The sequence below is a fragment of the Dermacentor variabilis genome, chromosome 1, assembly GCF_050947875.1.
Source record: "Dermacentor variabilis isolate Ectoservices chromosome 1, ASM5094787v1, whole genome shotgun sequence".
Lineage (NCBI taxonomy): Eukaryota > Metazoa > Arthropoda > Arachnida > Ixodida > Ixodidae > Dermacentor > Dermacentor variabilis.
Window position 1 is genome coordinate 88,039,536 of NC_134568.1, and position 24,211 is coordinate 88,063,746.

General features: G+C 44.4%; 1 protein-coding gene across 4 annotated transcripts in view; it reads right to left on the reverse strand.

Moving 5' to 3' along the window:
* Window positions 1-24,211, reverse strand: part of poe (E3 ubiquitin-protein ligase-like protein poe) — a 549,114-nt gene that overhangs the window by 305,404 nt on the left and 219,499 nt on the right. For all 4 annotated transcript variants that reach the window (XM_075691124.1, XM_075691117.1, XM_075691109.1 and 1 more), the window contains 4 exons: window positions 19,869-20,051; window positions 19,306-19,428; window positions 8,731-8,865; window positions 7,052-7,143 (listed from right to left, as the gene is read on the reverse strand). In XM_075691124.1, coding sequence (XP_075547239.1) covers window positions 7,052-7,143; window positions 8,731-8,865; window positions 19,306-19,428; window positions 19,869-20,051 — 533 coding nt within the window. The remainder of the gene's footprint in view (window positions 1-7,051; window positions 7,144-8,730; window positions 8,866-19,305; window positions 19,429-19,868; window positions 20,052-24,211) is intronic.

The following is a 24,211-nucleotide window of genomic DNA, read 5'->3' on the forward strand; positions in this document are numbered from 1 at the left end:
ACCCATATGACGCAGTGGGGCGAGCTATCCGATTGGCTGACCAGGGCGCGTGATCGATAATTTTTCCAACATTATGGTAAACAAATGATCTTCGTAATCGTTGGAATGTTAGTTCATTTGTTCTTATGAAAAGAAAGTAACATAAAGAGAATGCACAAGAACAATTTTTCAGTACATTAAGCACTTCCGGCACACAGTAAGTGTCGTCTGCTTGTGTTACAACGTACTCCATTTTGACGAGAGCTCCGCGGTCACAGTTGGTCTCAGTCTTTTCGCGAGCACTATGATTCGACTTTGTTGCCTTGTGGACTGCAAACGTAGCGACTGGCAATATGTCAAGCTGCGACATCGTGTCCCTCTGCAAGGCAGCGTACGAGCGAACTGGCTGCTGCGCATCGGACTACCGCTATCCGATCGGCGCCAGGATTTGCGCGTTTGTGGCCGTCACTTTACACCGGAAGATTACTAACGCAACAGCGTTTCGCGAGTCCCGTATTAGGGCAAACGTAAGCGCAAGGGGACAGGGTCTGGCCGCTTGACTGTGCCGTAACGGGATGAGCCGAGATGAGCAGAAGGGCAAATGTGAATGGTCTGCACGGTGCAGCCACCTGGTGGCATAGAGCGCAACCATACACAGTAGCAGCAACGAAGCGTATTCTTCTTTGCTGCTGGTGCGTAATTTTCGCAGGAGTGTAATCATCGACACGTTGTTTTTATAAATGTTTAAAATGTATTACACTTGGTTAGAGCAATATTAGCGCTTTGTTTGGCTGGTTAAGCGCTGCGCCAACAAGTGTCTGGACCGTGTAGACCGATCAGGCCGCTCACGTACGTCTACGCCAAAGTTCCTTCATCAGCTTGAGTTTATGCCTCCAGTGATTTGCCGAAATGACCAGCTTGCCTGTGGTTAACGGAATACCAGACACGTTCGGCGCTACGACAGAATGCTCGCAACGCACGCTGCTTCAATAGCTCTCGCTTGGGGTCGACAGCCAAGCGGCTAGCGGAGAGGTCTCGCGCGGGCGGGGGCGGGCTCCAAAACAACCGGAAGTGGACGATGTGACGTCGCATCGTAACGCAGGACCAGTGAAGGCGGAGAGTAGCCCCGCTCGCTTGGCGAACGAGTTGAGGAGGAAAAGCGTGGATGGGGAGGAGGGTAACTTCTAAGCGCTTGTAGCTCCATTAATATGTAACGCTTCATTCAAATTGTGGTGCGAATGTTCTACTTAAGCTGTACCCTACGCGTCTACAAAATTTGTCCGAACCGTTTCAGGGGCCCTTTAAGCAGCATTTTTGTTCCCGCACCTAGGTGTAAACCTCCATTATAGAAACATCCATCTAAAGAATGAAATGCAGCAACATATACCTTTTTCAAAACGGCACCCAGTTCCAATCACCTGTCATTTAAAAACTGCAAGCACAGCCGGCATTTTTTATTCAAGGGCTTGTGATATTTTACTACCAGTGGGACATGACTATTCTGCACAGGAGAGCGAAGCATTCTAGTTGGCTGGAAGTGTAAACTTCTGAAACTACTGTGCATCAGCTACACAAGAGTAGTAAAATTATGTTATCTATGTCACACCGGGCAAACAAAATGCATGTTCGAAACGTAAGACCTCATTGCAAACTGTTATCAGCAATCAGCAACGCATAAATGAAGTGCTGCCAAACTGTGACTTCCTGATAATGGTATAGTAACCACCAATCCATTGGAACACTGGCGGCAGCGCATGGTGCAGCGTCCTTGCCCACTCGGGCCACATCGACAAATGCTTGAGCAGCCGTTGTTCCCGTAGTGGAAGGTCATAGATGGTCATTACAAATGGTTGAAACAGGCGCAACGCACATGGTGCCGCACAGATAATTGCACAAAAACGAGAGTGCCATCGTTGTAGCCTCCAATATTGAACCGGTGCACACACCCATGCACACCCCGCACCATGCTGTCTATGCTGTACGCCTCCTCCCTGGAGGTTTGCCTTAAAGCACCATGAGATTCTTCACGGCTTACGAAATCTGATGCAGCGGTCGCTCACTCATCTCGAAGGCTGTATCATTGTCGTGGTTGCAGTGGAGCGGAATGTGCACCGCCGCGCGCCCAGTTTGGTCGCGTTTCCGTGCTTTGGTACTTCGTGTGCCCTCATTTTGCCATGACCAGGTTTGAAGCATTTGTTGTAACAGTACGGTGATTTAAAGAATGTTCATTATACCTGGAAGCAGTTTCAATAGGCAGGGTCGAAAAATAGTAAAAGCACTGAAATGAGCTTGTAAAACTGATAGATCATTATATATGGGATTATTATAGGTGGGTTAAACTGTACTGTTAAAACCGGTGTCGTTATAAGTGGGTTTGACAGCACTTATTTCTGCCTAATTAAAATGTTTGTATATTTGTACCCTCTGCTTTTTTTCAAGCAACCCAATTATAACAATCATCAAATATAAGACTGGTATTTTCTTGGCACTTGAATAATGTTATGAGTCAGTTCAACTGTATCACAGTAGATGCTGCAACTAACACTTGTTCAAATGAAAACATATAACCACTGAAATTAGTGCATTTTTAGCAATCAGACAAATAGAGCATTTCATGCCACAATGTAACCAGGGTGCCTACCAAGTTGACATTTCTAAATTCCCTGAAATTTTCAGGTTTTCCCCAAGTGCCTTTGCAAAACTCTCCGAGTGATGCAGAACTACCTTTTATGTCAAGACGGGCTGAAACCATGTCGCCTGATGCTGTCACTTCTAGTAAAAATGTGAAAAAAAAATAAACTACTTGACCCAGTTTAATACTAAGGAGTAGTGTTTATTTTATTCAAAAAGAGATTAGAAGGGACGGGTTAGTAACATGCACAGCAAATAAAATTTCTTTGAAAAAAAAATTGCAAATCGAGTCGGGCATCCTCAAATACGAATGAAAAGGAGATGCATAAAGAAGCAAATATTTTCGAATATGAGCTATTTCTATCAACTGATAGCAAGCTCAGTGGTATGAGGCCCGAACTTTGTCCCAATTGAGATTCTCAACAGTTTGTAAGTCAACCTCAACTGTACCGACATACTCTCAGCCCATGCACGATGCCTCAGTGTTGTGTTTCACTGCTTTAAGAGTTTATTTTGGTTTGGATGTGGGACACCTGCATCTCGGCATCAGCCAACACTTCGTTGTTTGAACCCGAGCTCCTTCAAAACGGCGGCAGCACGCTTCCTTTTCCGTTCATTCCTCAATGCATAGGTCCTTTCTGTTCTTGTCCTCCTACCGCCGCTCGTACCACGGACCATTTGAAGCATCTTTTTGTTCAGTTGTACAGTCAACATCCGATTTTTCGAACTTTCTTGGGGCCGAGAAAACATCCGAAAAATCGGCCAATTGGAAAAGAATGCATGTCTTTTACTGCCCTTAAGGACTCAAACCACCACAAGCACATTCAAAAAATCTCTGAAGGCCTGTCAGTACACGTATTAGTCATATCGGTGCTCGTACTGTGACAGGAGATACCGGGTGCACGCGTGTATAATTAAGGAATACATACTGTGTCCCGTGGCAATAGCCCTTCACAAGCATGTTATGCTTCACTGCAATACTTTTGCATATGCTTCACGAAGTACATTTCTGTATAGAGGCGAAACTGACTTTCGGGAACCGGCATTATGCAATGCACTGTTTTTTCCGAGCTTCGAAGACAATCATGAGGACCACAAATGCGGAGTCGGTGCCATTGCTGACAGTGGTGAATTCTTTAAATGAAAAACACTGCACCAAACGGCAAGAAGCTTAATAGCTAACGTCGAAGCAGCTAGGCCTAGCATTGCCACAGTAGTGGCTATGGCTGCCAGCGGATCTGCGTGCAAAAGGGCTGGTTTGAAGCGGCGACGTAATCAAAACGGCAGCGGTGGTGGCTTTGATTAATGCCGTTTCGGACCGGCGGTCCCGGCAAAAAACTTGGGAAAATCGGACGGCGAAGGGTTCTTGCATTCGAAATTTCAGACGTCCTGATACATTGACTCTATGGAGTATGTGGTGGTACCACGAAGCCGTTCGGGAAGTCTGTCGTTCACTGTACACTGGCAACTCCTCCAGCCGACAACAGGGCGTCAAAGATGATTTGTTACGATTCCTGTCTGTTACTCGAGCTGGCACTACCGCGACTTTCGTTCCCTTTCAAGAAAATTACAGCTAATTTTCCCTGATAGAAGCACAAATTCCCTGAGTTTTCCCCCGAGTTTTTCCAGACTACTCAATATCCCTGAGAATTCCTGGTTTTCCTGGTTGGTAGACACCCTGGTAATGCACACACTTTCTGGGACCAGATGGTGAGTGTTAATTGACAAGGCAAGGTAATACTGTTGTGTTAGGCAAATTTAGGATGACTAAGTGAGTGCATTTTGCCATTACTATCATTTGCAGATGGAAAGGTTTAATGACACTAGCTGTCGAACCTATTCACCAGCAAGTATGTTCATCAAACTCGCTTCCCTTTACCAAAGTGAGTAGCTTCGATAGTGGTGCTTCAAAAATAAATACAGTCGAACTTGGATATATCGAACTCAAAGGGGATCGTGAAATAGATCAAGATAGCGATAATTTGAAACACAGAAATCGGCTTGAGATGCCGCTCACGGTCACGACAAATGGTGCCTTATTGGAGCATGATTCCCAACTTGGTTGCGAAGTCTAAATTTTTCCGCTTCTTTACGTTTGCAGCTGCCATAGCTTGCACTACACAACAAAGCTGCACGTAACACACGTTACCCAAGGAACGTTCACCACGCACAAGAAAAGGTGACGGGTGTTTTGTCTGGCTTGCGCTGATCTGGCTTTTCGGCGCCTGCGTACTGCTGTGAAGGAGAAAAAGTAAAGAGAGAAAGACTGAGAGAGTGGAGAGAGCTCAGAAGCACTCGGCAGTAATGGCCATAATAGTGGCATGCGCCGTGCATAGGTGCCGTGCCTCCCTCACACCCCTGTTCACTTTTTTGCATTGTCTCTCCGACTAAGGCGGCTCCATTGGCTGCTTCTGCTCTGTACCAGCCGTCGCAAGACCGGTTTTCTCATTCCTTCACACACGTCGCGTGCAAACGTCACGGGGTGTCGCGCGCCGAACGACCGTGGGAGATGCAACGGGGTTTTGGGAAAAGTTCACCTTCCAGGGAGCAGTGCTGCTCTAGACCAGCCGTTGCCAAGTCGGTTTCCTCCGTGCACGCTGCTCGCAAATGCCACGTGGCATCGCGCGCTGAACGACCGCAGATGGGCGCAGGAGATGCCTGCACCTTTGGGGAAAGCGCACCTTTCAGTGCGCGGCGAGGGGTTCGATATATCGAATTACCTGTGAAATTAGAGTTCGATATACAGTCGCCGACCGATTTTCCGGACTCCGAAAATTCGGACATGCCCGATTATTCGGTCAGCTTCGCGGCACCGCCATTCTCCCCACAGACCATAATGTATAACAACTGCCGCAAGTTCGGACACCTTGCAACCTCTCGTCTGATTTTTCGGACACTCCTTGAGCCAACTCGATCGAGGGCATCATGCACCGACCCTGACCGGCGCATAGTTAGACTTGCTGAACGCCATTTTTGTTTTGAACGGAGCCTCCTTGCTGCCCCACGAAGTGGCGCTACTGGAAATCCCCGCTCATCATCATAGTTTCTGCCTGGTTCGATAGAGTGCCCGTACAGCAGTTCCGGTTTCAGCTTAGTAAGCCATGTCAAGACAATCCAGCAGCTGATTTGTTTTTTTCGCGCACGACGCTGCGAGCAGGCCACGTTTTTCGTTTGTGCGACTGGTGTCGGCACGGTGGTGTTTGCTTTGTGTGCTGTGTCGAGGTTTCGGTGAACCAACGCGGCGTACGGAAACATCGCGTCAAGTGTCTAATGGCGCCGACAGTGCCCGCGCAGACTGCGCTGGGAAATGCCGGCAAGCGGGTGCCGGGAGGCCTTGGATTTGTCGCCTTCCGATGTGCTCCCTACTGACGCGGAAAATGTTCTGCCGAGACCTGCGCAGTGGTTACATTGCGATTCGGGACACCGTCTCATTTGACAGTTTCACAGGTGCTGACACTGCTGTACTGACATGCACAGAACTCGACGACGGCGAGATCATTCGTCAGGTTTCTGCTGCACCGCCGGACGATGACTCCGAGTCGGAAGATGACGCACCATGTGCTACGCTGCCGTCGCATGCGGAGCGTGCACAAGCAGTGACTGTACTTTCAGCCGCCTATAGTAACCGTACGACCCTCTCCGAGATTCAGGCTTATCTGATTGCGCGTAAACGGAACAACGTGCAACGGCGCACTCACGATTTCTTCAAGCCTACTGCCGAGCCCGAATAAGTGCGTGGAAATAAAGGATTTCATTTTTTTTTCTTAATATGCTTTTTCGGACACCTGTTTATTCGGACATTTCCGCAGTCCCCGTCAGGTTCGAATAAACGGTCGGCGACTTTACGACGCAACTTTCCTATACATTTACACAGGATTTTCAAGGGGATAATCTGTGTGTTCGATATAACCAACAATTTGAAATATCCGGGTTCGACATATCCGGGTTCGACTGTGCTAACAAATACTCAATGCTGGGTCAGCACTAATTCTAAAATGACTTTTGTGATTTCAGATGTTAGAGGCGTCCACCAGTTATATAAACCACCATTCTTCCTCTGGCAATAAAAGCCATCTTAATTCTTAGGTGCTAACACTTCATCCCTCTCAGAACTTCTACCTACACAGCGCATCTCTTGGGTGTTCTTTGCAATGCTATCTCCTTTTCACTTGTGAAGATTGATCATGACAATGTTATTTTGCAAATATTGCCTAATATAATCAATATGTAATGTACCAGCTGATTTACTGATCGACACTGTACCAGCTGATTTACTGATCGACGCTGCGATTAATTCTAAATGACACTTTCCTTTTCTGTCTAGCAGCGTGCTGATTAAGTGACACTCGCTTTGGTGAAGTCCACTTGCTAAAAATGTCGCTAAATATGCCAGTCTGTATAGGGTGTACAAGCTCTAACAAGGCAAAGTATATCCCCACACCTGACGCATGTGTTGTAGAGCTTGACGAGACGAAGAAGAATTGGAAAGATCTCCCATGAAAACTCCTTGACCTCCCGGCTGTGGTTTTCATTCTAAACGAAAATACAAAAACGAAAGGTTAACATATTTTCCAAGCTGTTCTTGAAAAACACACACACACACACACACACACACACACACACACACACACACACACACACACACACACACACACACACACACACACACAAGCCACCCACTTCTAAACAACATGACTACAATCAGTTTCAGTGAGATGAAGGTAAATTCTAAGCTCCTAAAGATGCCCCTTGTGAACTTTGCCTCTAAAGTCATGTTGATATGTAGAAGCTTGGATGTAAAAGAAAACAAAATGTAAGCTAGCAGGCAGTGGAAAATGCATCCAATACACTCAGTGACTTCAGCAGCTGCAACTCCGTTGAGGCTCATTCACCCTCCACATGACAAATAGGCACTGGCTGCAAGTGCCACTTGAGTCTAATCTTGTATTCCAACCCCAAAAAACAGTGACAGAGGTGCTGTATTGTAAAAATTTTCTTTTTGATTCCATTCTTTATTCTCTGTCAACACTGAGCAGCTGATACCAATATAAATAGCAAACAGCAGCATGTGAATAGTAGTAACGACAGGCAAAAAATAAACATACTAAGGAAAGACGAAGCCAAGCAAAGCCCAGTGGAAATTAACAGTATTTAAATTGAAGTGCAGGAATAAAAAGGAAAAGCAAAATGAAAGTGCAAAAAAAAAAGCTGCCTTGTGCCAGTAGGAGCTTCTCTTAGCTTCATTGTTAGCTTCACATTGTTGTTACTAACAATAATTAGGCCCCTCAGTTTTCCCAGTCCTTCTTGCATACTGGGAAAATACTTATAATAAAACAAGTCCTGAGACACATTTTTGTATCCAGTCTCAATGCCTATGAATCAATAGTTTGTTCCTCTTGTGTAGTAATATTGAAACATAAAATGCTATGCATAAAAGACATGAACAAAAGCAAGGAATGAAGATACACACACAGTGCAAATGTTCGTATCTTCGCGCTGTTTATCTTCGTCCCTTGCTTTTGCCCATGTCCTTTAGGCACAATGTTATATGTTCTAATGGTACACCAAACGGCGCAAATATCAACCTTAGTAATACTGGCTGGTTTTTAAGTACTGTGTGTTCTTTTGCTCATCTAACATTGTTGCGTGACCCAGAAAGTTCGCATACATTCTATTTTACGTATGAAAGGTGGAGTCACATGTTTACAGTACAGTATCTCGTATGGAGTTGAACCTCCTACTAACAAACCCCATTATAGCAATATCAGTGACAAACTTTTTCATTGCCCAGTTGTAATTCTATTCAACAAATATACTTTTTCCTGCAATATAACAAAGTAATTTTATTCCACAGTTTTGATTTATTGCAGTTCACGAACATCGCATGCATGTACCTGAAGCCTTTGTGACTAGCTAAACACAAGAACATTGTCCGACAGTGACCATCAATTTGCACGTGTCCCTTCACGTAACAAATGCTCCCAGTACATAAATGGCCAAACACACTGTCGTAATAGAGGATGGAGCACACTGCTTCTCTATTTTAATTTTAATTCGTAAAACAGTGCACTACTTTTCCGTGACGCCTTCACAGTTCTGCAGTACACAAGCTGCACCCACCGTAGGCTTCAAGAGGCTGAAATCCAAGGAGACCTGCAGCTTTGCAATAAGAGCCTCCAGTACAAACAAGTCCATGAGATGTGGCAACTCAGAGCGACTGACAGGACCTGACAGGTCGGCTGGTCCTTGACCCAGCTGAAACGATTATGAGCATAGTGAGCACTGGTTACCTAGACGGCCATGCAGAATAAGACAAGCAGAAAAAAGGAACAGCATTTACATGAAAGGTGGTAGTTGTACCTAACACAGATTATTCACTTGTATTTTCACATTTTTTTCAGGCCTTAGGTTTAGGAAGACAGAAAGAGTCACAAAAAATTTGTGACAAAAAATTGGACAACTCAATTGACAGCTTTTGCTGAGTGTTGTTGCTTCCGTGAAATAATATACAGCAGAATCACGATAAAGAGGAATCGTTTAAATGGGCCTTGAAACACTTTTTAACATAGTAAAAAATTGTTGCTAATCTGTTAATGAGGCTCCTCTGAATATGTGAGCTAAATATTAAAAATTATGGGGTTTTACGTGCCAAAACCACTTTCTGATTATGAGGCACGCCGTAGTGGAGGACTTTAGAAATTTCTACCACCTGGGGTTCTTTATCATGCACCTAAATCTAAGAACATGGGGACAGCCGCATTTCGCCCCCATTGAAATGCGGTTGCCGTGGCCGGGATTTGATCCCGCGACCTCGTGCTCAGCAGCCCAACACTTGAGCCAAATGTTATTGCACTGCATTGCAACAGGGACTTTACCATCTCGTGTCAAAAGCAGTGAACAGACGCTTGATCTTGCATCTGCAATATCGTCATCGAAAGCTGATCAAAAGCATTTGGCCAACCAACGCTATCGGCCAATTTTGTGATTGCAAGAACATTCTCAATAATACACAAGTGCTAATTTTGAGTTAAATAAAAATGTATATGTCTGTGACCTCAAAATGGCAGAAAAGCCATTTCATCTTTGCGATGCGCGTGGCCTTCGAGAAAGTAGCAGCGTTCTGCGTAGCGTAGTACAGTATTACTGAAAATGAAACTGCATAGCCAATCTTTAGAGGCATTGCAACAGACGTGACAGTTTGTGCCTTTTTTTTTTCATGTTTTCTCGGCAGTTCTCTAAGCTATTGCCAACGTGGCTTGTGTTGGTTTTTGTGGGGGCCATGGTTGAGTGGCTCTACCGCGGTCATGGCTTGCTGTGGTTTCTTTATGTTGGAAATGTTGGTGAGCTGCAAGTTTGCTTAGTGTTTCTGATGGCAACATAAACACCTGCACAAAGCGCTCATGGCCAGAGACGAACATGACTTCATGAGTGGTTGCTTCACTAAAACAGCTATTTTTACAGCAATAATAATTATATGGGCACTCCAGATGGATTTTCACCACCGTCATCATCGTGCAGTTTTGTATAAAGCCCAACTGCGACAAGATCATGCCCAGCGCGCTGTTTGCTGTGGGTGCAAGGGCAAATGTGTGATGGTGAGCAGAGATGAATGGTGACTTGATGCACACCATCTTCCCAGATGCCCAATGTTGGAAGTCAAGTGATAAAATGCGCACTAGGGCCAAGGGGAGGGGGAGTAAGAAAGAACAGGTAAGCACGATCTCTTCCTCTATCCCACCGTGGCTACACGTGCCTGTCCACATGGCTCATGTACATGCGCAGCTCATGCGACATCTTGGCTGCAATCTGCAGTGGGTGCAAATTTAAGCGAGCCAAGATGACTGATCCCTTCACATGCGCCGTCTTCCTGCGAAGTTGACACACACACGCCAGCGTTGTGACTGAGTTGGATAAAGTGAAGCTATAGCATGAAACCACAAGGACAGAGAAGAATGGGCATCACAAGCGCTTACTCACAACAAACTGTTTGTTCAAACAAAAAAATATTTAAAAGCAAGCAGAACCACCCGCACAGTCGCCACAACTCAAAATTAAGTGTATTCAATTTGCAAAAACGCCTAGTAATTTGAACGCGTAAGCGTTTGCAACAGTTAATCTGGACATACTACGCCGCCAGTCGTGCTCTCAACAGTGCGCCAAATTAAGCAGCAGCGCTTCCAACCGAGCACTGCAGTCATACACTGGCTGCTGCTTATGTCTCCCATTGCAAGTGTTGTATATTGGCCCATATACTCCCACACCAAAAATGCAAAAAATCTAATGGTTAAGTCGGGGTGCAGGTTATATGCAAATTCTGCCTTGAGTTGCAGCTTCACAGCAGTGAAAAGTTTGCCTAAAAGTGTGGCTCCATGGCAGCACATACCGTGCTGCCATGAAGGCACATTTTTGGAACTCGTCACTCATGTGTTAGACATGCGCCGCCCAACGCAGCACTGCACTTAAGTCCTCTATTCAATGAGCTTCCTTTAATTTGAACTCCATTTAATTCTAACAAATTTTTGTGCCCCTTCGAGTTCGCATTGTCGAGATTCGACTGTACTTGTCTCTTTGAATAACCTTTAGTTGCAAGCAAGTGCTCTTGGTGTCCATTCATCTACGCCCTTGTTGTTTCACTCTACTTTCCCTTTATTATGAACAACATTTCATGTAGTCTAATACTTTGCTATCCCTATCGGGTGAAAATTTGACTTTTTATTTCCCTATATGACTCTTCTTGTCTTTCTGTAATTATATTTCGTGCTGCTAGCTCTAGTCAGCAGCTGAATGCAAGTAAAAATTTAAGAGGAAGCTTCATAATCAGATATGCTATGTCTACTATCTGCTGTTGACGATAAAGTATCTGCCCCTTGTAAGAGTTGGGGTCGGGCATGTAAAAAGGGGTAGCTGGCCACTGCCGTCGTCCGAGTCATCCACGCTAAGGACATTGTTGAAGGAACATGTTCTCATCGAGAACGAGGAGTACTGGGTTTATTTACAACATCTACATGAAGAGTGGAGAACGTTACATTTAATCAGTCTAGCATGACTGAATTGAAGCACACTGAGGAGCCGAAAAAGTCTGCTTAAATCCCCTCTGTCCTCCTTATATCCCTAGGCCAGGGAAAACTGCCGCCCCACCTTCGTTCAATCGGAACGTCCAAAGTTGTTGAAGGACCCATGTTGAGGGCAAGGGTTCACACACTCACTCCCACACCTTTGTTTCACTGAAGACACAGAAAGAAGGGGGAGCTTCGCAGACAGGGGTTGTCATGCTTCACTCAAGCTGGCACGTCCTGGTTCCTGGGATGACCCCGCAGTTAGCTGGAAGGTTTGTCAAACGACCGTGGCAGTTACTGGAGTCCACGAGGGAATGCCATAGAACACCCTTTTCCCGGAGTTTTCTTGCTCCTATTGGTATGTGAAGGCGACAGTGAACCAGCTAACAATACTCGGTTCATCAAACATGTCTCGCCTTGCGAGAGCCAGTAGTCTGTTCCTGGGGGATGCATTGTTAGCTTCACGAAGCGATTCGTCACACTGGGCTAGGAGAGGCTAGAAGGTCACTACCCCCCCACTGGCCGATCATAACACCCTTTAAAGAGAGCATGTTGGGTCACTTTGAGCTCAATTTCTCGATAAACGGAACACCTTATAAACGGAACTTATGTACCTGGGTCCTTGAGATTCTGTTTAACGAGATTCCTTTGTATACTTATAATGTCATAATGCACGAGGCAACATGGTTGTTTCACATTCATCCATTAGATAGCCAGATGAGAATAGCACATTGTCACGATGCCACAAAGTGCAGATGTTGGATTCAACTTAAGGACGGGTAAAGACAAGGATGAAGGCTAGTAACAAGCAGCAGCACTGTTTTTTAACTGATTATTTATTCTTGGAATGTGATTACGCATCCTTCTACTGCCTATGTGTTCGTAAGTCAAAGGTGAGCATGCCATTTTAAAAACTCGGGTAAAGCAACAAAAAGAACACAAGAACTCAACCTAATGAAAACAGTGAGGAACAAAACGTTCCTCAATAGGCGTAATCTAAAAATGATACAGTACAACCTCATTCTTATGTGCTGAGAAAAAAGAATAAGCAAGATGTCCTATTTGGAAAATCGTATGATCTAAACTCACTAAAAGATGTCGCAGTTCCACCTGTAAGGTAAAGCATTAACCCTTTGAGGGTACATTTTTTTTATTGCAGATTCAATTCTTCTTAGGGACTTATTTCGAAAAAAAAAAAAATTATCGAAATTTTTCTAGGGTGACCGTAAAGTGAGAAAAAAATATTTTGCTTCGGTATATATGTACTTTTCATTCATGAATAACAACAATAAAAAAGGAAATAAACGTATAAGTATTAAAAATTTGATGCATTTTTATACACATAGTTCAAGGCCTTGAAAATGTGCACACAAGAATATTTCGCAAGACTCAAATGTTCCTGCTCTTACACTATATGTACATCCATAGCGTAATTGAACTGCATAGGTGCGCGCACTCAAGAAAACTGTGCGATTGTGTGCCTGTCAAAAAAGTACAATGTGTGACAAACTTCTGCTAATCTTCATTTTATTGCCAACCAGAGGCAATTAGTTTTCGCAAGCGTCCAAAAAAAAAAGAAAGAAGAAGTAGAAGAAGCAACAGAAACGCATGCACGACGGCATCCTTCCTATGCACACCCCCCGTGAGCACTAAACGAGCGAGTAAGAGGCGATCGCCCTTTGAGCGATTAGTAATGAGATAGCCATCAGTTCTGCAAGCGCAAGAAGCCGAAACCGCCAGTGGAACAAAACCCGAAATGCCTGCCCGCGTATCAATGCGCCAACGGTAGTATATAGATGCGCGGGAGCAAACTAGCTCTGGAACAAACCATGCAACGAAAACCGAGAGTTGGAGGCGCGCGAAAAAAATTCCCTGTATTCCCACATAGAGGCAGCACATGTGACACAAAAGAGAAAGTTAGGAAATTGATGCGCTTCGTAAATGTACAGACGGCGCCGTAAATATACGGCATTGACGATTTTCGGACCTGCTCGCGGCACTGTGTATTTACGTTATTGACCCTCAAAGAGTTAATAACGAGAGCAAAGTGTACTGTCGAACCTCAATATAGAGATATACAGGGTGTCTACCATGTTGATATTTCCAAATTCCCTGAGTTTTCCAGGTTTTGCCAGAGTGCCTTTGCAAAATTCCCTGAGTGATAAAGAACTATGTTTTATGTCAAGACAGGCTGAAACCATATCGCCCGATGCTGTCACTCCAGTAAGCATATGAAAAAAAATTAAAGAAAACGACCTAATCTAATTTGAATACTAAGGAGTAGTGTTGTAGTAGTAAAATGTTGAGTAGTAAAATGCACAGCAAATAAAATGTCTTCAAAAAAAATTGCCAACGGAGTCGGACATTCTCAAATACGAACAAAAAGAAGCATACAGAAGCAAATATTTTCGAATACGAACTATTTCTATCAACTGATAGCAATCTCAGTGGTATGAGGCCCAACCTTTGTCACAATTGAGATTTTCTCTCAAAGCTCGTAAGTCAACCTCGATTGTCCTGTCATATATGTCAGGACAGTTGAGGTATACTCTCAGCCCTCGTACGATGCCTCAGTGTTGTGTTTCACTGCTTTAAAGAGTTTATTTTGGTTTGGATGAGGGACACCTGCATCTCGGCATCAGCCAACACTGTTTTTGAGCTCAAGCTCCTTCAAAACGGCGGCAGCACGCTTCCTTTCCCGTTCATTCCTCAATGCATAGGTCCTTTCTGTTCTTATCTTCCTTCCGCCACTCATTCGCCCCACGGGCCCTTTGAAGCATTTTCTTGGTCAGTTGCACAGTCCATGCCTGATTTTTCAAACTCCCTAGGGGCCGCGAAAACGTCCGAAAAATCGGCCAGTTGGAAAAAATAAATGCATGTCATTTACTGCCCTTAGGGGCTCAAACCGCCACAGGTACATTCAAAAACGCTCTGAAGACCTGTTGGCACACATATTAGGCATATCGGTGCTCATACTGTGACAGGCAATACCGGGTGCACGCGTGTGTAATTAAGGAATACATACTGTGTCTCGTGGTAATAGCCTCTTCCCACGCTTGTTATGCTTCACTGCAATACTTTTGCGTATGCTTCACCAAGTAACATTTCAGTACAGAGGCGAAGCTGACATTCGGAAACTGGCGTTATGCAACGCACTGTGCTTTCCAAGCTTCTAAGCCAATCGCGAGGACCACAAAGAGTCCGTGCTATTGCTGACAGCAGCGAGTTCTTTCAATAAAAAACATGGCACCTAACGTCAAGAAGCTTTATAGCGAATGTCGAAGCAGTTAGGCCTAACGTTGCCGCAGTAGTGGCTACGGCTGCCAGCGGATCTGTGTGCGAGAGCGCCGGTTCGAGGCGGTGAGGTAATCAAATGGCAGCGGTGGTGGCTTTGATTAATGTCGTTTCGGATCTGCGGTCACAGCAAATCGTCCGGAAAATCGGACAGCGAAGAGTTTTTGCGTCCGAAATTTCAGACGTTCTGATACATTGACTCTATGGGGTACGTGGTGGTGGCGCGAAGCCGTCCAAATTATCGGGAATTTAGAAAGTCAGTCGTTGATTGTACACTGGCGAGTCCTCCAGCTGACGACAGGGCATCAAAGATGATTCGTTACGATTCTTGTCTGTTACTCGAGCCAGCATTACCGCGACTTTCGACCCTTTAAACAAAATTACAGCTAATTTTCCGATAAAGGCACAAATTCCCTGAGTTTTCCCTGAGTTTTTCCAGACTACTTAAAATCCCCGAGAATTCCCGGTTTTCCCGGTTGGTAGACAACCTGGATATAGTGAATTATCAGATATACCGAAGTAAATGTAGCCATGCTTTATTCCAATGAGGGTATTCTACTACTAGTATAACGAAATCCAAACTGTGGTTATCTAAATCCTCATCGGTTAGTCGGTTATCGGCGAGGTGTCGCTGGATGATGCCATCGAGGAGGCTTTGCCTAGCGCCGACACCGCTGCGACATCAGACGAGGACAACAATGATTCCACAAATTCCGTGCCTGTGCCTACCACGTTCGCCGAGGTGCTACGGCACATAGACGGCATCTGGAACTTCATCTGTTCAGGCGCCGCCGCAGAGGACCTCCTTTTGGATGTTGCCCAACTCGAGCGAAAGCTGTTGGTTCATGGATCAAGCAAGGTCCAAAAGAAACTTACCAACTTTTTTTAAAGCTGGCTGGCGGGACTTGTGGCAGTGGGCAGTGGAGTGCCGTAAAGGTTCGTTTGAATAAAGCATGATTGGTACCTGTGCTGCAGCATTAATCCTTATTGCATTTACTTTTTTGGTAGGTAATTTGGGTTTCCAAGCCCTGCAGAGTATGTTAGTAGTTTGCATTGAAGTTTCTCGTAAATCTGTCGCGTGAAATAAGCAGTATTTTTATAGGAATAATTTATGTTAGGATTTTACGACGCCCGCATTTTACAATGCTTTTTCGCGGCTCCGAGAAAGTCGTATAATTGGGGTTCCACTGTATATGCTAATTTCACAATGAGTTGTGGCAGTAAAGTAGAACCCATGGCGCTGACAGGCCATCAAAATCTGCAGAAGACCTCATTCAGGCCCTTCGGAGGCACCCCCCCTTGAGTTTCATTTGCATAAACGTGATTGTGATTTTTTGCATAAATGTTATTGCCACTGCACACCCATGTAGCCTGCAAAGGGTGCAAGTACTGTGCCGCAAGAAACACAGTATTGCCATAAGTTAAAAGAAACAGGTCTATTTGCCTCCAGTAACCCCCAACCCTGCAAAAATGCCCAGTCCTAGGGCAGCAAGGGGAGCAATGAGGGTCCCACACCAAAGGCAGAAATATAACAGCACCAGCTAGCATGTCGCTGTGAGAAGATTGCTTCCTGCAATACGCCGCTAAGTGACAAGTGCCCCTACAGCCTACGCTGCATGCATACTCTTGCGATGACCAACAGGCCTGCTCGCGAGAGCTAAGGTGATCACTGTACGCTTGGGCTTCTGATAAGTGTGGCTCGGTGTAGTATGACCACATGCAAGAACTAGACACCATTCTTCAGTTTTGCATTTGAAAAAGAAGCAACAGCAGGTATGCGCTTGCCATAGGCGTAAGACACCACAGATGAGCTCAAGTCCGAGCGATGCCTAAACAAAGGTGCCAGTGGATGAATGGAAAAACGTGTATACACCTGATTCGGTACCAGATATATCTCCCAACGTTCGCACTGCCTACCGCGACAGGTGAAGCACCATCCTCACTATCCTTTCCAGGCCAGAGCAATAGGGGATCGAGAGCTCAGCTGTTGCTCCGACCTGTCATGGGTGTAAAAGGAAGGGGTACAGGCAAGGCAGAATAGGCAAACACCGGCACAAAGGTGACAGGGTGCGCCCCATTCCCCATAATTCTTATAATGAATATTGGATATAATGAAGGTATTTTCATGACTAAAGTGACTTCATTACAATGAGGTTTGAGTGTATTACACTACGACACGAAGTAAGGCTCGCTCATCATCTTATGGGCAGTATAAATTGTAGCAATCATCCGCTTACTAACCAAACAAGTGTGGTGCCATCCACCCAATGACACACATGAACACAGTTCACTTGAGGACTGTGGGCACTTGCCATCACAATGCTGCTGGGATGAGCACCAAGAATGGGGAACATACATGCTTGTCCCAAAGCGAATGTTCTGTACTGCTGCTCACTTTACCATTTCAACTGTGCTTCATTTACAAAACTACGTAGGTCAGATGACCTCCAAAACTGCGTGCACAGGAGTGCACACGAAGCTGCCAGCATTCTTGGCTCGAGCTCCTTTCATGCTTGCCCTTCATCCTCTCACCCACAGCGTGTCCTTCTACATATGGCACGGAGGCCCTGTATGCATGTGACCACATCTATTTCACCACGTGACCTCTAACATTTTATCATGCAGACAGATGGTGTGTACCAAGCCACCAGCCTTCTTGGATCACTGTCGCATGGTTGGTCTTGCACCCTCAGGAGAGCCTGTGACCAACACGACGAGTGGGCTGAGCAAGCTGCTTATGCTCGACACTTGATGCAGGCAGTCCAAGCTCACTGGCAATGTCGATGCAGCTTCTTTCCAGGTTCTGGTTGACAACCACTAGTATATTAAGGTGAAAGCTTTAGATGGCTCATGGGTCGAAACATCCAATGTCTGGCGTCATAGAACCAAAATTATTAGGGAGATGAACCCACGACCGGTGGTGTTAATTAGGATGACGTTAATGAAGACCCATGACCCTTGGAGGGAGTTGAACCCTCGGAACTTTTGTAGGAGTCAAACCCACAACCTGTGGTGTTAATTAGGGCTAATTAGACCATCAATTTATAAAATAGCATGAAGCTGAGGCAAAGAAGAAGCTTCAGCACAACCTGTGGTGTTGATTAAGGCAAATTAAGGCACAGTTAATTTAGATAGAGTTAAGGCACTCGAACCTACAACCTTTGGTGCAAGTCAAACCCACTTGGAGGAGATATGGTTGAACTGGCCGTATCTCCAAGCTGGATTTCAATTGACATCGTGAAGGTCGAGAGTCAAACCCACGACCTTTGGTGTTAAGGCGAAGTTAAATGAGGCACTAAAACCCACAACCTAACATGGAGATATGGGTGAACCAGCGTCTTCCAAGTTTGATTTCAATTGACAACGTGAAGGTCGAGAGTCGAACCCACTATCTTTGGTGTTATGGCAAAGTGAATTAAGGCACAGTTAATTAAGATAGAGTTAACTAAGGTACTCAAATCGAATAGAATCAAGTGCTTTTTTCCCGCTGAAGTTAAAGAATTAGTGACGATATGTTGCACTGAATACCAATGAGGTTCTCAGATTATTATTATTTTTTCTTTCTTTATTTTCTTTTTATAGCAAGTTTTGCTTTCCAGTTTTCCTCCAAAATACAGAAGGGCTTTCTGATCTTTGCAGCAGGTGGGTTATCATAATACTGATCTGCGTGATAGTCGAAAGCACGGACAACGGCATCCCGTGACTATCACCACTCCGCGCGTAACCATTGTGTTGGCGCTGTACGGATTTACGGGAAAGAGGCGCCTTTGTACTGGTTTGGCATAATTTCCCACCTGTTAAATGATTCTGAACTCGGGAGGGTGACGGCAAAGCAAGTGCCGCAACTATTCAATTCGATTGGGTGATATTCAAGTATTTTCCCACCCCTATTCTCGATTGCTAACATTGGCGCTGGAAAATCGTACTAAACAGGAACGTATGAATTATGTTCTACTGTATTTCTTTCCCTTGGAGCACTGCAGTGGATTGGATCACACAGTATGATCTTGCTCTTCGTAGGGATAAGCTCGACTTATTTCTTGCATGCGCTGATTTGGGCAGCGGCATAAAACTGATGTCCACTCTAATTCTGTGGCACATCTACAGTCACAACAATGCATTGCTAAGTTTTTAATTTGGTTTTTCAGAGTATTCTTGTGCTCCTTAAGGTGTATGTTTAAACAACACCCAGTTAGTCCTACCAAATTTGTCAGGACACCCAAATTATTGAGCAGATTTGGGCCTAGCTACTGTTCACATGTCAACAGAGGTTTAACAAAAATGCAGAAAAAGAGCCTGTCTAAGAGAGAGTGAGAGGAAAACAAAAACGTCTAGTAATGCTTGCCTGCTTGCTGGCCAGCTGCTTGAACACTCGTACATCAAACAGAAGCTGGCTGGCATTCGTTGTGACTTGATGCACAGTGGACTCTGCCCGCTGTTGTGTCATGCCTTGCTTCACTAAAGAATCCTGGAAGAAAAAGAAAGGGCAGCATGACGGTGCATTTTAGAGAGGAAGAATAAGCAGTATCTTCAGGGAACTACAGATAATGATGTGTGCAGTTCACTCAGCATTTGCTTTGTGTTACTACTGTATATATTATTTCCAATGTGGAGCGTGGCAGCAAGGAGCCTTAATTTTAAGCAGAGCTTACAATACTTCACTGTTTCTTGCTGCCCCAAAAACAACATCAGTACTATAATGAGTATAACTGTGCAGACACAAATATTATCAAATACAAACATCTGTTATTTCAGATTCCCTATTATTTACACTTTTTGGCAGTCCCCACCAAGTTTGAATTATAAGCTGACAACAGTTATTAGAGACAGCAGAAAAAGCAAGTAGCTAAAAACACAATCAGAAACAGACATTGACATTATGGAAAAGAAAAACGGTAATATTCATACCTTGATCCAGACATTGAAGTTCTTATGCCCAAACCTCGAAACCCAGACAATGGCATGCAAGATCTGGGGAAGGTCAAGCATTGCATTGCCTGTTGCCAAAGCCTCTGACAGTTGAATGGAAGGTGGCAGGCTCAGCAACAAGCGCCACACTGCACCGAAGCAGTACTGCACTGCAGCTGTACCCTATGTCCAACAAGACAAATGTGCCATTAGCAATCATGCATATTGTGAACTAGCATGAACAAAAAAGTAGAGCAGACAGAATGGGGAAAAAACCCACAAAGTGAGCCCACAAAATGACTTTTCGGGTTTTTAACCCTTTCAGTGCTCCCCTCTCTCTCACGCATACCCACGCATATGTGTGTACATACACTTGCAATTTGCAAGAAATGTTCTATTCAGATGTCCAACAATAAAAAAAAAAAAAAAAAGCTTTTCCGAATTTTTTGTTGTACTTTCGACAAGTATACTTAGAGGATTAAAAAGGAAGTACGACAATTCTGTTATATATATATATGTATGTACTGCCATAAATATAAGCAATATTTCATGGATCTTTCTGATGTTGCAAGAATGCTGTCAGGTACCTGCAGCTGTTTCCTTTACAGATTTTATCCTGCCAACTTTCTTCAAAATGAGATGCATTCATTATTGAAACCCAACTCGCTTTTAAAGGGCCCCTCATCAGGTCTGGCCATTCTGAGCTGGCAAGTACCGAGCATACATTGCGCGATAACGATCGCGTCTGCAAAGTATTACATCGCTACGTGGCTTGCAAAGGTCTGAAATTTCAAATGGAATGCTGTTTTCCCTTCTCGTGGCTGCCATGCTCTAAACCAGAGGATGATGTAGTACACATGCTGGTGCGCCTACGTACACGTGTTTGCACTGTGACGTCGCTTGTGGTGACACATAACTTCCAGACTTATTCAAGGCAACATCTGTTATTTGTGTAACATGTTGCTTGAACAGACGACTTAAAGCTTAGAGAAATAATAAAACACACAAATCAAATGTCTGCATGCTTTTGTTTTACTTTGTACCGCAGCAAGAAAATTGTACTTCCGTTTCGTCTGCTCGTACTCACATCGTGCAGTCGTGCGCGCAGACACTGAAACTATGTCATTTTCTACTGTGTTCCAGCACAGGATCGTGCTCTGTGATCCGCTTGTGTCTGCCTCAGCCTTCCTGTAGCACTGAATTATACCACTAGTCAGGTGCCCTAGTGCGCAGTGCGCAAAATCGTACGCTGCGCAAAACGAGACAATCGCAACAGCTTATGCGCAATGCCGTCAGCGGAAGTGCGCTACACAGCAAAAAAAGCGAGGAGAAATACATTACGTGGGAAGACGCAGACGCAACGTTATATACAAGTAGTATATTTAAAGATCGATATGCTGCACTTGGCCAAAAAGTAACCACCCGCACTAGCTGCTAATCGTCGTCGTTTTCGAACCACTAGCCTCTTCATCCTTGGACATTGGGAATACTGGTCTGTAGCACTATTGTGGTTTTGGCACGTAAAACCCCAGAATTCCACTTTTTAAAAATTTAAGCAACCAAAAATTCAGGCAGAACCTGTGCCACAATGACTAAAATTAAATTATGGGGTTTTATGTGCCAAAGCCATGATCCGATTATGAGGCACGTCATAGTGAGGGACTTCAAAAATTTTGACCACCTGGGGTTCTTTAACATGCACCTAAATCTAAGTACATGGGTGTTTTCACACTTTGCCCCCATCGAAATGCTGCCGCCGTGGCCGGGATTTGATCCTGCAACCTCGTGTTTAGCAGCACAACCCCATAGCCACTAAGCAACCACGGCAGGTGCCACAATGACTGTTGACATTAATGTGATTAGCATTCAAGCAATGTAGTGACACTATATTTCCACCACCAAAATGAATAATGTTTGAGCTGTGCACTGCAGCCATGCTCCTCTCTTGTGCTTCCTTCTGGACAAGCTGTGCTATCCAGCAACATGCACTACGACCCCCTCCTTGAGTATGGCTTTCAAGATGCGTGGCGTGCCAGTGCTTGCTTATGCTGAGAATTAATCCGTCACTACCTGCCCGCATTCATGGCACAACTCGATATTATCAGGCTGTTGTGCTTAAGGAACCTGTGTGACGCAGGTATGATTCCGCCCAGCACCCAAGTTTTCAAGGATTTTTATTTTTTCACTTGAGTCATTAAAGAGCCTAGAGTAGGTTAAAAATGCTATTCACATTTTATGAATAGCATTTATGTTACAAATAACAAAAATTGAAAATTTTCTTTAGACACAACCAGAAGTGTGTTAGACACCCTTTTAAGGGACACTAAAAGGTAGGGGTGTGCAAATAGTACTTTTTAAAACCGAATCAAATACTTCTTGAATGGTAAAACAACTTCTTTCAATACAGTGATACAGTTTCGCAACATTTTACTAGAAACATTTATAATTTCAACCAACAAGACAAGAAAATCATAAAGTTATGCACTGAAATAAGCTCCTACAATGCAGCAACTATAGTGTATTCGAGGTGTTATTTTGTCACTGTGCACTGAAATAAGTTCCTATACAGAGTAGCAGTGACTATAGTATCTAAGGTAGCACTTTGTCACCAGAAAAGTCTGGCATTAAAATTAAAATGTTCAGCAAATAGGCAGGCAGCTTCATGAGCTAAGTGAGTACAAGAGCACTGTTGAGATAATGCTCACCAGAAAGTTCTGCGATAGAATGCAATAGATGAACCAAGCCACTAACCATATGACAATAACAACAGATCGGAGGCACATGAGCACAGGTACCCCACAAGCATTAAGCAGTAAAATCACCCCCGAGAATGATATTGTGCCCACAGTGGTATAAGAACTTAGGTTATGTGTTACATTCGAGTAGCACAAGGAGGGAGGCAAGAAAAATGAACCCCTCAATGTTTTAAGCTTTCCTATCTTGAGCCCCCCCGCTTGCTCATCAGTACTGATTATTCTTAAACTATTAAAAAAATATTCGGTGTTTCGAATATTAACTATTCGATTGAAGCACAAGATCGAATAGAAATATTTTCTTGAATATTCGCACACCCTTACTAAAGGTAAGCACTAGGTTAAGCTAGAATATCCGAAGTGCAACTTTTTCCCTTCTTATTCTTCTGATTATTTCAGTCTCATGATCCAGATCCGCGGTCACTACCTGCCCTAAGTAGATGTATTCCCTTACCACTTCCAGTGCGTCGCTACCTATCGTAAACTGTTGTTCTCTTCCGAGACTGTTAAACATTACTTTAGTTTTCTGCAGATTAATTTTTAGACACACCCTTCTGCTTTGCCTCTACAGGTCAGTAAGCATGCATTGCAATTGGTCTCCTGAGTTATTAAGCAAGGCAATATCATCAGCGAATCGCAAGTTACTAAGGCATTCTCCATTAACTCCTATCTCCAATTCTTCCCAATCCAGGTCTCTGAATACCTCCTGTAAACATGCTGTGAATAGCATTGCAGAGATTGTACCTCCCTGCCTGACGCCTTTCTTTATTGGGATTTTGTTGCTTTCTTTATGGAGGAAGGACTACGATGGCTGTGGAGCCGTTATGGATATCGTTCAGTGTTTTTACATACGGCTCATCTACACCCTGATTCTGTAATGCCTCCATGGCTGCTGAGGTTTCGACTGAGTCAAACGCTTTCTCGTAAGCAATAAAAGCTATGTATAAGGGTTGGTTATATTCTGCACATTTCTCTATGCCCTGATTGATAGTGTGAATATGGTCTATTGTTGAGTAGCCTTTATGGAATCCTGCCTGGTCCTTTGGTTGACAGAAGTCTAAGGTGTTCCTGATTCTATTTTCGATTACCTTAGTAAATAGTTTGTAGCCAACTGACAGTAAGCTGATCGGTCTATAATTTTTCAAGTCTTTGGCGTCCCCTTTCTTATGGATTAGGATTATGTTAGCGTTCTTCCAAAATTCCGGTATGGTCGAGGTCATGACGCATTGCGTATTGACACGTGTACTTATCTTTATCGGGCGACCATGTTTCGCCGCCTAACAAATGTAACCGCACAGCGCGGGACGCGCCTGCATGTATCCGAAGTTTCTGGAAAGTTATCGATGCTTCTACCCGGCTGTCTGTTGTCGCCGAACCTTGTGTTATCTGATTTCATCGCGTGACGCGAATGGTGTAGAACTTCGTGGAAGGCACGCGGGTCCGAACGATTAGTCTGGAACATTCGATGACTGCTGTATAAAAGCCGACGCGCTTGACCCGCTGATGAGATTTTCGACGATCGCCGACCGTGTTCGCCGCTATCGTTGTGTTATAAGTGTAGCCTGTTTTTGTGGGCACAGGTTCGCTCAA